General features: G+C 40.5%; 1 protein-coding gene across 4 annotated transcripts in view; it reads left to right on the top strand.

Annotated features, from left to right (window-relative positions):
• Positions 1 to 12,033, top strand: part of C11H2orf42 (chromosome 11 C2orf42 homolog) — a 32,367-nt gene extending 20,334 nt beyond the window's left edge. For all 4 annotated transcript variants that reach the window (XM_087436608.1, XM_087436610.1, XM_087436609.1 and 1 more), the window contains 3 exons: positions 851 to 951; positions 2,341 to 2,503; positions 10,711 to 12,033. In XM_087436608.1, coding sequence (XP_087292734.1) covers positions 851 to 951; positions 2,341 to 2,503; positions 10,711 to 10,919 — 473 coding nt within the window. In that variant the 3' untranslated portion in view covers positions 10,920 to 12,033. The remainder of the gene's footprint in view (positions 1 to 850; positions 952 to 2,340; positions 2,504 to 10,710) is intronic.
• The last annotated feature ends 1,906 nt before the right edge of the window (positions 12,034 to 13,939 follow it).

Genomic DNA, 13,939 nt, shown 5'->3' on the forward strand with positions numbered 1-13,939 from the left:
AAGAAGGATTGCTCAGGGAAAATAGCCCCAGAGTGACTACAGCTAGATATCAATGCTGTTTCTTCAATGAATTATTTGATGATATAATAGTGACTGTTGAGGTTTAATTCTATTTTTGAATAGTGCAAGCTATGAATCACTATGTTTAGGGCCATGAAAATCGTCGTCTTCATAGCTTATCTATCTGACTTTGGAGACCGTGTTGATTCTTTCTTCCAGTTAAAATTTTAGGCCTAATACATTAATTTTAACCCATCCCTTAGCTATTTTTGCAGGCCCTTCGGTGGAACCCCTTTATAATCCTGCAGGCAGGATAAAGGGTTGGCAACCACATTAGCAGACTTAAACTCTGAATAATTATTTTAAGGACTATGATTTGACCTCTGATATATCTAAGGTTGTAAGAAGTTTTAAAATGGAGTCCTGGGCCAGCCCCAGTGGCCTAGTGGTTGTGTTTGGTGTGTTCCACTGTGGTGGCCCGGGTTCTGTTCCCAGGCGCGGACCTACACCACTCATCAGTGGCCATGCTGTGGCAGCAGCTCACATACAAAATAGAGAAAGACTGGCATAGATGTTAGCTCAGGGCGAATCTTCCTCAGGAAGAAAAAAAAAAAAAAAGGAGTCCTGTGCGTGTAGCTTTACCAACAAAGAAACAAGTCTCTAAGGTAGCAAAAATAAGTAGCATCTCAAAAAGGCATCAGAGACTTTATATATACCTTTTGATTTGTCCCATTTTTGCCAAAACCTATTATATATTTGCCTCTAGAATTTCTAGAAACTGGACAACAAATACAGTGAAAGAGAATGTTATTTTTTAGTAGTCTAATTTTGTCCCCTTTTTACATTGAAGCTTTTGTTCGAAAAGATGCCTTGCCATTGGGGACCTTTTCCAAGTATACCTGGCATATCACTAATATCCTGCAAGTTAAACAAATCTTAGATACCCCAGAGGTAAGAGTTTATTTCTACAATAGTGGGAGGGCAGAGAGGGGAAGAGAGGGAAGCAAGTATGGGAAGTATGTTTGCACAGTTCCTTGAGTTACAGACATCAAAGATTTTTCATACTAAAAGATTATTCAGAAATACTCAAGGCTTTATAGTTCTGACTCTGAATTTAATGGGTATTCCCTATAGCTTGAAAAAGTATCTTAAATTGGAGTATCCTTTTTCTTTGCTTTTGGAATCAGAAAACAGGGATGATTTTTCTTGTAAATTAAATAATGACCCCCTACTAGCTATGGTGGGCCCTAGATTAACTGGCAGGTAGCTAGAAAGTATATAAATAATTTGGCAATCTATACTATTTACAATCTATACTATTTGTGAAGTCAGTGAGGCAGCACAATTAAATGCTCCTCCCCAAACTGCAGTTTAGTTCTCATTAGAGAAATGACCTCTCATTAGTTTGTGTTCTTTTTCACAAGGGAAATATTAGACATTTTTAAACAATTTTTTCCAGCAGATCCTGAAAATTTGAGGATTTTCGCTGTAGAAAATTCAGCATAATGTGATTTGATATATTAAAATTAGTTTAATTGCAAGGCATTGTTAATGTTCAGAAAAAGAATAAAGTATTTGGTAGCTATGGAACTTACATGTGCACCCTAGAAGAGGCCTGTGTTAGCGCTAAAGACCCTAGAGGAACTTCTTTAAACGCAGAATGTCACAGAGGCAGCTTCTAGCCTGGAATGAGTGGTGTTCAGGGAGGCACTGAAGCAACCCAGAGCAAAGTCAAGTGAGGGAAGGAGCTAATAACAATAATCACTGAGCTTCTGTCTTTTGGGTGTTATTTACCTATATCACCTCATTCAAACTCACAGCCATGTGTTGGTGTTAACTGTATTTTGCAGATGAGAAACAGGCTATGAGAAGCTCACCCTGCTGTTTAGTGGCAAAGACAAAATTCAGTTCAAGTTCTGTCTGGCTCAGTCCCAAGGATGGTGTGAAGCCCACAGGATGTGAGGTCAGCTGTAGGTGCTATCAACAGAGTTTTTAGAAGAATGCTGCTAGCAGAGCAGTAGGGGAAGGAATAAAACTGATTTTAGAGCAGGTCTGTGCCAGTAGCACTCATGTAACCCCAAAGATGTTAGGGGTTCAGTTCAGTCTGGTTTGGCTGGGGTTCAAATTCAAGTTATAGAGAAAAAGGAAAGCCAGGAATGATATATGGGAGAAAAGGCAGATTTGTTGACACAATTTACTTGCAAGTACAAGGGGAAGTTTTAATTAATGTGAGTGTACTTAACAAGAAAGAATGAGTAAAAGATCTGTTGTCATCCAAATGTTTGTCTGCTTTGAAAGTTTTTCCTGTCTCACCTTTCTTGGTATTGTCTCCATGCCCAGATGCCCTTGGAAATCACCCGGAGTTTTATCCAGAACCGGGATGGGACTTATGAGCTGTTCAAATGCCCTAAAGTAGAAGTAGAGAGCATAGCAGAAACCTATGGTCGTATAGAAAAGCAACCAGTGCTGCGACCCTTGGAACTGAAAACTTTTCTCAAAGTTGGTAAGTCAGTCAGTGGTTTCAATAGCACATCTTCCTCTGAGGGTCAGCTGTGTGCACTACACTGTCCTAGACTTTGGATCTCGACCTTAAACAGAGAAGACACATTCATTCATCTTGTAAAGGCAGTCATGGGATAAGGTGTTTTGTTTCATTTGAGCCAGAGCTTTTAAAATAAAATTACAGAAGTAATCCATGTTCATTATACAGAAATCATAGATTTGGGCCGGCCCCGTGGCTTAGCGGTTAAGTGCACGTGCTCCGCTGCTGGTGGCCCGGGTTTGGATCCCGGGCGTGCACCGACGCACCACTTCTCTGGCCATGCTGAGGCCGCGTCCCACATACAGCAACTAGAAGGACGTGCAACTATGACATACAACTATCTACTGGGGCTTTGGGGGGAAAAAAATAAATAAATAAAATCTTTAAAAAAAAGAAATCATAGATTTCATTATAGAGCATAAAGGAGAAAAATAAAAACCACCCATAATCCCACCCACCATAGACGACATCACCATTAAGATTTTGGTGTATACCCTGTCAGACTCTTTTCCATGCATGAAAAGAGTTTCCAAAACATGAGATCATACCTCAGCTGCTTTTTTCTTTTCTTTTTTTTTTTTTTTGTGAGGAAGATCAGCTCTGAGCTAACATCCATGCCAATCCTCCTGTTTTTGCTGAGGAAGACTGGCCCTGAGCTAACATCCGTGCCCATCTTCTTCCACTTTATGTGGGAGGCCGCTGCAGCATGGCCTGACAAGCGGTGCATCGGTGCGTGCCCGGGATCCGAACCCAGGCCGCCAGCAGCGGAGCTGAGCAGAGCGCATGCACTTCACCTCTACCCCACGGGGCCGGCCCCTCGGCTGCTTTTTTCACTTAAAAATATATCACGGGGGCCGGCCCCGTGGCTTGGCGGTTCAGTGCGCGCGCTCCGCTGCTGGCGGCCCAGGTTCGGATCCCGGGTGCGCACCGAGGCACTGCTTCTCCGGCCATGCTGAGGCCGCGTCCCACATACAGCAACTAGAAGGATGTCCAGCTGTCACATACAACTATCTACTGGGGCTTTGGGGGAAAATAAATAAATAAATAAATGGCAAAGGAGTTTAAAAAAAAAAATATATATATATATCATGAACAGCTTTCCATATCTATCTTCAACATTATTCTTTAACTTTTTTTATTACAATAAAACATACATAATATAAAATTTACCACTTGAACCATTTTTAAGTGTACAGTTCTCTCGCATTAAGTACATTCACATTGTTGTGCAACCATCACCACTATCCATCTCCAGAATTTTTTCATCTTCCTCAACTGAAACTGTACCCATTAAACACTAACTCCCCACTCCTGCCTCCCCCCAACCCCTGGCAACCACCATCCTACTTTCTGTCTCTATGAATTTGACTACCCTGGGTATCTCATGTAAGTAGAATCATTCAGTATTTGTCATTTTGTGTCTAGCTTATTTCACTTAGCATAATGTCTTCAAGGTTCATCCATGTTGTAGCATGTGTCAGAATTTCTTTCCTTTTTAAAGCTGAATAATATTCCATTATATGTATATACTACTTTTTGTTTATCCATTCATCTGTTGATGGACACTGGGTTGCTTCTACCTTTTGGCTATTGTGAATACAACATTCTTAACAACTACAGAAAATTCATTCATTAAGGTAACTGTTATCAATCCTCAATTTAAGTTATTTCAAACTTTTTGCTGTTATAAACAATGCTTCCTTTTAGAATTAACGTCTTTTTAGATAAACCTTTTATTTATTTTTATTTTTCATTTTTTATTTTTCTGAGGAAGATTGGCCCTGAGCTAACATCTGTTGCCAATCTTCCTCTTCTGCTTGAGGAAGATTCGCCCTGAGCTAACATTGGTGCCTGTCTGCCTCTATTTTGTATGTGGGTTGCTGCCACAGCATGGCCCCCGATGAGCGGTGTAGGTCCATGCCTGGGAACCGATCCTGGGCTGCCAAAGTGGAGTGCGCTGAACTTAACCACTAGGCCACAGTGCTGGCCCTAGATAAACCTTTTATATCCTTAATTATTTCCTAACTTATTTAGGATATTCTTTGGGATAAATTCTTAAAAGTGAAATTGCAGGGCCAAAGATTAGGTACATTTTTAGGGCTTTTGATTGTTTTTGTCACATTGCTGTCCAGAAAGATTGTAATATTTGTACATTTTACTCCTGCCAGCCATGTATGAAAGAGTTTGTTTTTTTAATCTTTGTGGATTTGATAGGCAAAAAATGTTATCTCACTCTTTTAATTTGCATTACCCTCAACATTAATGAGAATAAACTTTTCATATTAGTCCTTTGTATTTGATGAATTGCTTTTTTTTGGTCTGTTTTTAACTGGGGTATTTATATAATAATTTAATAATAGGGCCGGCCCTGTGGCTTGGTGGTTAAGTGCGCGCGCTGCGATGCTGGCAGCCCGGGTTCGGATTCCGGGTGCGCATTGAGGCACCACTTCTCTGTCCATCCTGGGGCCGAGTCCCACATACAGCAACTAGAAGGGTGTGCAGCTATGACATACAACTATCTACTGGGGCTTTGGGGGCAAAAAATAAAATAAATAAAATCTAAAAAAAATAATAATAATAATAACAACTATAACAAGTAGCACTTAATCAGCACCTACTCTGTGCCAGCTATTATTTTAAGTACTTTACAAACATTAATTCATTTAATGCTCATCAACCCACTGAGAGGTCGATTCTGTGATCCCCATTTACAGATGAATAAACTGAGGTGAAGATAGGTGCAGTCACCTGCCCAGAGTTACACAGCTAGTAAGTGGTGGAGCTAGTCTTCAACCCCAGGCAGTTTTGGACTCCAGAGCCTGCACTCCTAGCCATCTGATGCTCACCTGTCTTTCTACTGACTAGACTATAAGCTCTTCCAGGGCAGTGAACTATGTCACTCTTGTTTATCACTGTACCCCAAGATAGCACAGTGCCTGGTCCATAGCAGGCACTCAGTAAAGACTTGTTGAATGAAGAATGAATGAATACCAGCCATAATTTTAATTACCTTGGCTTTGTGATCCATCTAGTGGGTCCCCTTCATTTCTCTAATTGTGTACTTAGAATCTTCTAGGAGAAATTTAGAATTTATAACTATTTTGTCAAATTCTTGTGAGTATATCCCTACATATATTTTTTGCTGCTCTTGTGAATAAGATGTTTATCATGTTTCTAACTTGTTATTGCCAATGTATGGAAAGCTCTTGATTTTGGTATACTTATTATCAAATTGGCCCCCCTAATGAGCTCCCAGTAGTGATAAGAGTTGTTTCCCTCTGGTTTCTGGGAAATCAATTATATCACCTGAAAAATAATGATAATTTTGTTTCCTATCAAATGTTTATATCTTATTGTTTTTTTCTTGTTAAATTACCTATGATTTCAAGAGCAACAATGTAAAGCTAGCAGGAAAGCAAGCAGCCACAATTATCATTTTATTTTATTTTATTTTTTTTTTAAAGATTTTTTTATTTTTTTCCCCCCAAAGCCCCAGTAGATAGTTGTATGTCATAGCTGCACATCCTTCTAGTTGCTGTATGTGGGACGCGGCCTCAGCATGGCCGGGGAAGCGGTGCATAGGTGCGCGCCCGGGATCCGAACCCGGGCCGCCAGCAGCGGAGCGCGCGCACTTACCTGCTAAGCCACGGGGCCGCCCCAACACAATTATCATTTTAGATTATAGTAAAAACTCCTCCAGTGTACCATTTTCCAACTTTGTCTGAAAAAAGAGGTAGTGATAAGTATTCTGTGAAAAAAGCATTGCACAGTTAAATAAGTTTGAGAAATGCTACATATCGTATTTGATTCTAAGACCCCCTTGATTGTAAGATGCTTTGTCAATTTAGTAATGACTTTTTTGAGAAGAAAAGAAACTTTGCCATATGCAAACTGCCCTGGCTGTAAGATACACTCACATCTCAGAAAGTGTTACAATTGAAGTAGGGAGGCAGTAGGGAGTAGTGTCTTAGAATATAATTTCTCTCTCTTAGAAATTCATCACATACATTTGCATATTAAAAAGATCCTGAAATAGGGGCCAGCCCTGTGGCGTAGTGGTTAAGTTCTCGAGCTCAGCCTTGGTGGCCTGGGGTTCTCGGGTTTGGATCCCGGGCACGGACCTACACAAGCTCATCAAACCATGCTGTGGCAGCATCCCATATATAAAATATAGGAAGATGAGCACAGATGTTAGCTCAGGGCCAATCTTCCTCAGCAAAAAAAAAAAAAGATCCTGAAATAAATACACGTGTTGAACTTTATCTAACCTAAGATTTCCCAAATTTATTTGACCAGTGAACACTTTTCAGGGGAATACCATTAGCATTTCATAGGATATTTTTCTGGGAAAAGCTGCTCTATGTTTCACTATTAAATAATGAACTATTGGTTATTGATTTCAGATAAATTTTTTTATTATTGTAACAACATATCATATTTTTAGTTTATTAAGTACTTTTATTTGGAACTAGTATTGCATTTTTTGAAATGCCTTTCTGCCATCTTTTGAGGTTTGTCTTTTGACCCAAGTACAATGAATTGTATTAATTAATTACTAATATTGAAGTAATCTTGCATTTCTGGAATAAATCGTACTTGGTCTTTTTTCTTTTAATATATATATAGATTCTATTTGCTAATATTTTATTTAGGATTTTTTATTATCTATTCATAAGTGATAACTGCCTACAGGTTCTTTTTTGGAAGCTATCATTTTTGGGTTTTGGTAATAGATTTTAGAAAGCTTTGGATCTAATTAAATAGCCTAGGAAATATCTGTTTCTTGAATGTTTACAAGAATTTATTCTCTGCACCTAACCTTTTCTTGCAGGTAGTGCTCTAAAAACTTGTTCAGTTTCTTCTGATTTACATTTGTATTCATGGTTTCTATCTTTTCTTGAGTCAATTTTGATCATTCATGTTTTTTCCAAAATTCATCTATCTTCATCCAAAATTTAAATTGTGTACATTTTAATAATTTTTGGTATAGACACTATTCACATAACTTTTTTTGGGGGGGCGGTGAGGACGATTAGCCCTGAGCTAACATCTGTTGCCCATCTTCCTCTTTTTGCTGAGGAAGATTGGCCCTGAGCTAACATCTGTGCCCATCTTCCTCTACTTTATATGTGGGATGCCTGCCACAGCATGGCTTGATAAGCAGTGTGTACGTCCACACCCGGGATCCAAACCTGCAAACCCCAGGCTGCTGAAGCAGAGTGCGTGAACATAACCACTATGCCACTGGGCTGGCCCCATAATCACATAACTTTTAAAATCTATTCTAAGTCTGTAGTTATACACTCCACCAAAATTTTGTCTATTTTATGGTCTTTTTCAAAGAACTGGCTCTTGTATTTATCTATCAGTTGTTCTAAGTTTCTGTTTTAAACTGTTTTCTGCTTTTGTCTGTAATAATTTCTCCTAACTCTTTAAAAATTTTTTCTAACATTTTCTTGGAATTATTTTATTTTTATAGCTTTTAAAATGGAATTCTCGGTTAATTTTTTAAATTCATGTTTGATAATAGGAACATTTAAGGTTCCTACTATTGTTAATATCTAAATAGTGTATAATTATAGTTTAGTTTCTCCGTGTCCCCAGTGCTTTATATTTAAAATTTCCAGTTGGTTGAGGCTTTTGATTTTTATACTCTTAGGTCTCAATTTCTATTTATTTTTTTTAGTTTTTGAGGAAGCTTGGCCCTCAGCTAACATCTGTTGCCAATCTTCCTCTTTTTCCTTTTTTTCTCCCCAAAGCCCCAGCACATAGTTGTGTATCATAGTTGTAGATTTGTAGCTCTTCTGTATGGGACACCGCCTCAGCATGGCTTGATGATCCGTGAGTAGGTCCGAGCCCAGGATCCGAACTGGCGAACCCCAGGCCACCGAAGCAGAACGTGTGAACTTTTTTTTTTTTTTTTTTTAATTTTTATTTATTTATTTTTCCCCCAAAGCCCCAGTAGATAGTTGTATGTCATAGCTGCACATCCTTCTAGTTGCTGTATGTGGGACGCGGCCTCAGCATGGCGGGATAAGCCGTGTGTCGGTGCGTGCCCGGGATCTGAACCCAGGCCGCCAGTAGTGGAGCGCGCGCACTTAACCGCTAAGCCACGGGGCCGGCCCTTTTTTTTTTTTTTTTTTTTTTATTTTTCCCCCAAAGCCCCAGTAGATAGTTGTCTGTCATAGCTGCACATCCTTCTAGTTGCTGTATGTGGGACACGGCCTCAGCATGGCCGGAGACGCGGTACATCGGTGCGCGCCCGGGATCCGAACCTGGGCCGCCAGCAGCGGAGCACGCGCACCTAACCGCTAAGGCACGGGGCCGGCCCCAGAACGTGTGAACTTAACCACTGTGCCACTGGGCCGGCACCGTTAGGTCTCAATTTCTAGTTTTATTATTTTGAGGTCAGAAGATATGCATTTTCAATTTCTATTTTTTTAGGAATTTAAAAATACTTTCTCACTAATCGAATGTATGATATGAATTTGTGCTAGCAAAGATGTTATTATTTATCCAATATAAAGTCTTATATAGCTTTAAAATGAACCATATTATTTTATTTGTCTTCTGTATCTTCATTTATTATCTCTTTTACCTGCCAAAGAGAGCATGATACAATTTCCTACTACAATTTTGTTTCTCTAAATGTCTTCTTATGTTTCAAAGTCTTTAAGTATTGTAATGCAGTGTATTTGGTACATCAGAGTTATTGACAGATGTCATTGTAAATTATATTGTCTTAGTCCATTTGGGCTGCTACAACAGAATACCATAAACTGAGTGGCTTATAAACAACAGAAATTTATTTCTCATAGTTCTGGACGCTGGAAGTTCAAGATCAAAGCACTGGCAGATTCACTGTCTGGTGAGGGCCTGCTTCCTGGCTCCTGGTCGGCAGTGGGCAGTCTTTTCACTGTATCCTCACGTGACAGAAAGGGCAAGGGAGGTCTCTTGTGTCTCTTTTATAAGGGCACTCATCTCATTCATCAGGGCTCCGCCCTCACGACCTAATCATCTCCCAAAGGCCCCACCTCCAAATACCATCACACTGGGGATTCGGTTTTCAATTTATGAATTTTGAGAGGATACAAACATTCAGTCGATAGCAATACTTTATCAGTGTAAAAATAACTTTTGCCCTAAATTCTTCTTTGTGTAATATTACAACAGTGACATCAGCTTTCTTTTGTTTTTCATTTTTCTGATATGTTTGCCATCATTTTACTTTTACCTTTTTTTGTGACTTTGTTTTAGTTGAATCTCTTATCAACATTATATAGTCGGTTTTGATTTTTCTCCAATTTTAATATTTTCCCTTTATTTTTATTGTAATTGATATAGTTGGTCTTCTTTTTGGTTTTCTGTTTTTTGCTAAATGGACTATGTTTTCTGTGCTTAATTGTCTCCATAGTTTTGATTACCATATTCTTATTTTTCATTCTGCTAGTGTTTTATATTTTTTCAAAAGCATTCTTTAACCTGAGTTTTTCATGTTTGAATCTTTGATCCTCTGGAATGTATTTTGATGTAAGGTATGAGGTAAGATTCTGACACCTTTTATTTTTTTCCAGATAATTTTCTGGTTGATGCACATCATTTATCATAAGAAACACTTCCTGGTATTTCTTTTACTAATTGTAAATACCACCTTTACCTTAGGCTAAATTCCTGTTCTATTTGTGTCCATTTTGAATCTTTCTGTTATGTTCTTTTAATCTGTCTAGACGTGCCAATACCACACTCTTTTGGTTATTATGGATTTGTAATGTTTTAGAACCATATAGCTTTTAATTTTATTTCTTTCTGGTTTCCTTGAAACTTGACCTTTTCTTGCTAGTCTCCCTTTTAATCTCAACCAGCTGTCTTTTCCTCTCAGTCTGGGCTCTCCTTATGATTCTTTTGGCCCTATTGTCATAAAGGCTGGGTCTTATTTTATTCGAGGATGCCAGACAATTCCTGAAATTTTCTTTTGGATAGATACAGCAGTAATCGCTTTTCCCTTCCCTTGATTCTTTTTGTTGTTTTTCCTTTTTTTTTTTTCTCAAATAGTTTTTCTGTTAGCTTCTTTTCCTTTTCTTTTTTTACTCCTGAACAGAGTAAGATCTGTCCAGGCTCAAATTTTGGAATTGTACTAATCAGTGTTCCTTTTTTTTTTTTGTCTTCAGGCAACACTTCCCCAGATCAAAAGGAGCCAACACCGTTCATCATCGAATGGATCCCAGATATCCTTCCCCAATCCAAGATTGGCGAGCTGCGGATCAAGTTTGAGTATGGTCACCACCGGAACGGGCATGTGGCAGACTACCAAGACCAGCGGCCGCCCCTGGAACAGCCCTTAGAACTGGCCCCTCTGACCACCATCACCTTCCCTTGAGGCAAAACATAAGAGTCTTTTGCTGCTAAATTTGCACATCCCCACCCCTTGACAACTTTAAATACCAGTTAGGCACTTAGATGGCCCTGTTCCTTAGTGAACTGCTCTTAGCTAAGATGCAATTTCCCAACGCATTCAACTGGATTCTGTTGAAGAAAAACTCTTGTAAATAGCCTTTTTGGTGCTGCTGTGTATAGTCTTCGTTAGAAATTGGGTGGTATTTCTGGCTAGTTTTTAAAGGAACAAAAAGAAAACCAGCTCACTTTCCTTCTTAAAGGACTCACCTTTACAGTTCACTTCAATTTTTTTCTAATTCTCTAAGAAGTTAGCAGCACTCTGCCTTATACCAACAGTGTTGGAAAGTTAATGATACTCTGGTTAGGGCAGAATGTTGAGGACCATCCTGGCAGAGTTCCAGTGATGCCCTTTTATTCTGTTCCCAAATATAGCACAGTGTCACTAGTTTTTCCAAATTATATCTCATGTGGCCTGATTACAAAATTATAAACCTTTTGGGAGATTTAGGTGATAGTGAAATAGGAAAAAGAGGTCCAGGTGTCAAGGGAATATTGACATTTCAAACTAATGCTTTAATAGCTTGTTCACTTGATATTTATTTCCTTCTTTATTCTCCAAAACGTTTAACAGCTGGTAAAATTCAATTCCTATTTCTAAGTTCATTGATCACAGGATGGAGATAATGAAAGACACAGAAGTGGAAGCCTGTCTTTAAGGAGAAAAGAAGGAACATTTCCTATATGCCTACTATGTGCCAGGCACTTGCATTTGCATTTTCACTTAATCGTTTTTCTCACTTAGTCCTCATTACTCTTTGAGTTTAGGCATTACCCCTTCTTTTATAAAATTAAGGAAATAGCCTCCCTGAGGTTAAGTATATTGCTGGAAACAGCATTAAAAATAATGTTTCCTTTTACTCCAAAGTGCATGTTCTTTCTACTTTATCATGTTGCTTTGATATAAATTCCTTAGAATTCATTGTCCTTGGGAAGACAGGAAAAATCCATATGAAGCAGGCTCAAGTAATAAAAACGCAACTCTAACCACCTCAGGCAAAAATGGGAATGAATGACTGGTTCATGGACAACCATCCTGGCATGGAGCTGGGGTGTGGCCAGGCCTCAGGACTCCTGGGGCCAGGGTCCCTCTGACTGCACTCTGCCTCTCTTGGGGCTTCACTCACTCTCAGCACAGAACAACTCCTGGTTGGAATTCTGGCTCCTGATGTGCCTGAAAGTATGACTTCCTCTTCCACTCTAGGGCTCGACTGACTGCACTACTCTACTCCTAAGCAAGGCTCTGATTGGCCTAATTTGGGGGGCGGGGTGAGCATTTTTGGTAAAAGGGGAGCTGTGTCCCTACAAGAGGGGGATGGGTGGGCAAATTAAATGTTGTCTATCCTGTACGATTGAGGGGCTGGGTGGTGTGGAGAGCTCCCAAGTGCTTCAGACAGTGGGGGAAATCCTTGAGGAGAATACAGCAAGATCCACAGAGACCTTAGAACTTACACTGGACTTTAAAGGAGAGGAAGGGTTTGGATAGGTATGGAGAAGAGGAGAAATTAAAACTAGGTGAGGCAGAGAGCTTGCCTGAAAAGCAAGAACACCCAAGGAAACACAGTGGTTGGCCCATTTTGAGAGATCCTTCAACTTGAGTAATTTGAGGACATCAGTCACAGCTCTTTGACCAAGACAAACCTGTGAATGACAGGCAAATGCCTGGGTCTAACAGTACTTGACTAGAACCACAGGGGCACAGGGGCCAGAAGAACCATAGGGGCCATAAAACACATGGCTGGGGCAAATGATCCACCCAAAGAGGCCCCCACTCAAGGGCTTGAACCCAGGACCACCCCAGCCCACCATCGCAGCCCATCAGAAACTGGAATGGGGTTTGGAGTTACACTGACCCTTTTTTCTAATTCGACACCCTCTCTATCAGGTCAAGCATGGGCCTAGGAGTACCACTAGGACCACTGCATCTGCTCCCAGTGTCCAGACACCTCTGTGACACCATCAGCATTGACCTCATTGCACTCACCCCACACTACCAGAGTGGTGCTAGATACTCCCACCAGAACAGCACTCTTCAAACCCTGCACCGACCTGCCTCCCCACCTATACACGCTCCCATCTGTACTATCCATTGCACACCTCCTCCATTAGTCACTGGAATCTCCCATCTCTAAGGGCTGCCCAGCTGCTGCCTTTCCAGAGTGCAACCACCATTTGTATTCTGGAGTGAACAGCTCAAAACCCTCCATGTCCACAAAGCCGCCTACCTAGTGCAGAGACTGATCGTCCTCAGACTGAGTGTATTAATGGGTAGAGGGATGCCACCTTAAGTCCTCCTCCAGGCAACATGCCTGGGCCCCATCATCCTGGGCATCATGAGACAATTTGCTACTCCTCCACCCAGAACTCTTTGGTTCTAACCTCTCATGTCCCTGCCTCTACCAGAACTGCTGTCATCTCAACAGCTTGCTAGTATTTAGAGGAGTGATAGGCCACTTGCAGACCTCCAGAAAATATGACTCCAAGAACCACCCACCTAAGTGAAGTCTGTAGGCCTGCCACCTGGCTTTCTCAAGGTACCAGATGTCCTCAGCCTTCAGGTCCAGCAATTCCCAGTCATGTAAGTCCACCCCATCTATCACTGATTTTTGTTACATCCAGTCTGCCAATAACCTGCCCTCCCCTCCAGCCCACATGTGCATATATGTACACACACATCACACACACTCCAGCCCCCAGCCCTCATCACCTACAGAATGCAACCTGTGTATGTCATCTAAGAGACACTGTTCTGTCAGTGTCTGTTTCTCCCATGTCAAAAAGAGCCCAGAACTTCCCCTCCACTAAAAGAACTCAGAGAAATCCCACTCTACCTGCTGAAGGTGAGGGAACAGGCAGGGGCTGCCTCCTCCACTCCTTTGAATGAATTGAACCCTCTCAAGCACAAGTCACAGACAACACAGAAAGATCAGCCACAGAGAACCATTG

The sequence above is a fragment of the Ceratotherium simum genome, chromosome 11, assembly GCF_057802395.1.
Source record: "Ceratotherium simum simum isolate JZ-2026a chromosome 11, ASM5780239v1, whole genome shotgun sequence".
In the NCBI taxonomy this organism is placed as follows: domain Eukaryota; kingdom Metazoa; phylum Chordata; class Mammalia; order Perissodactyla; family Rhinocerotidae; genus Ceratotherium; species Ceratotherium simum.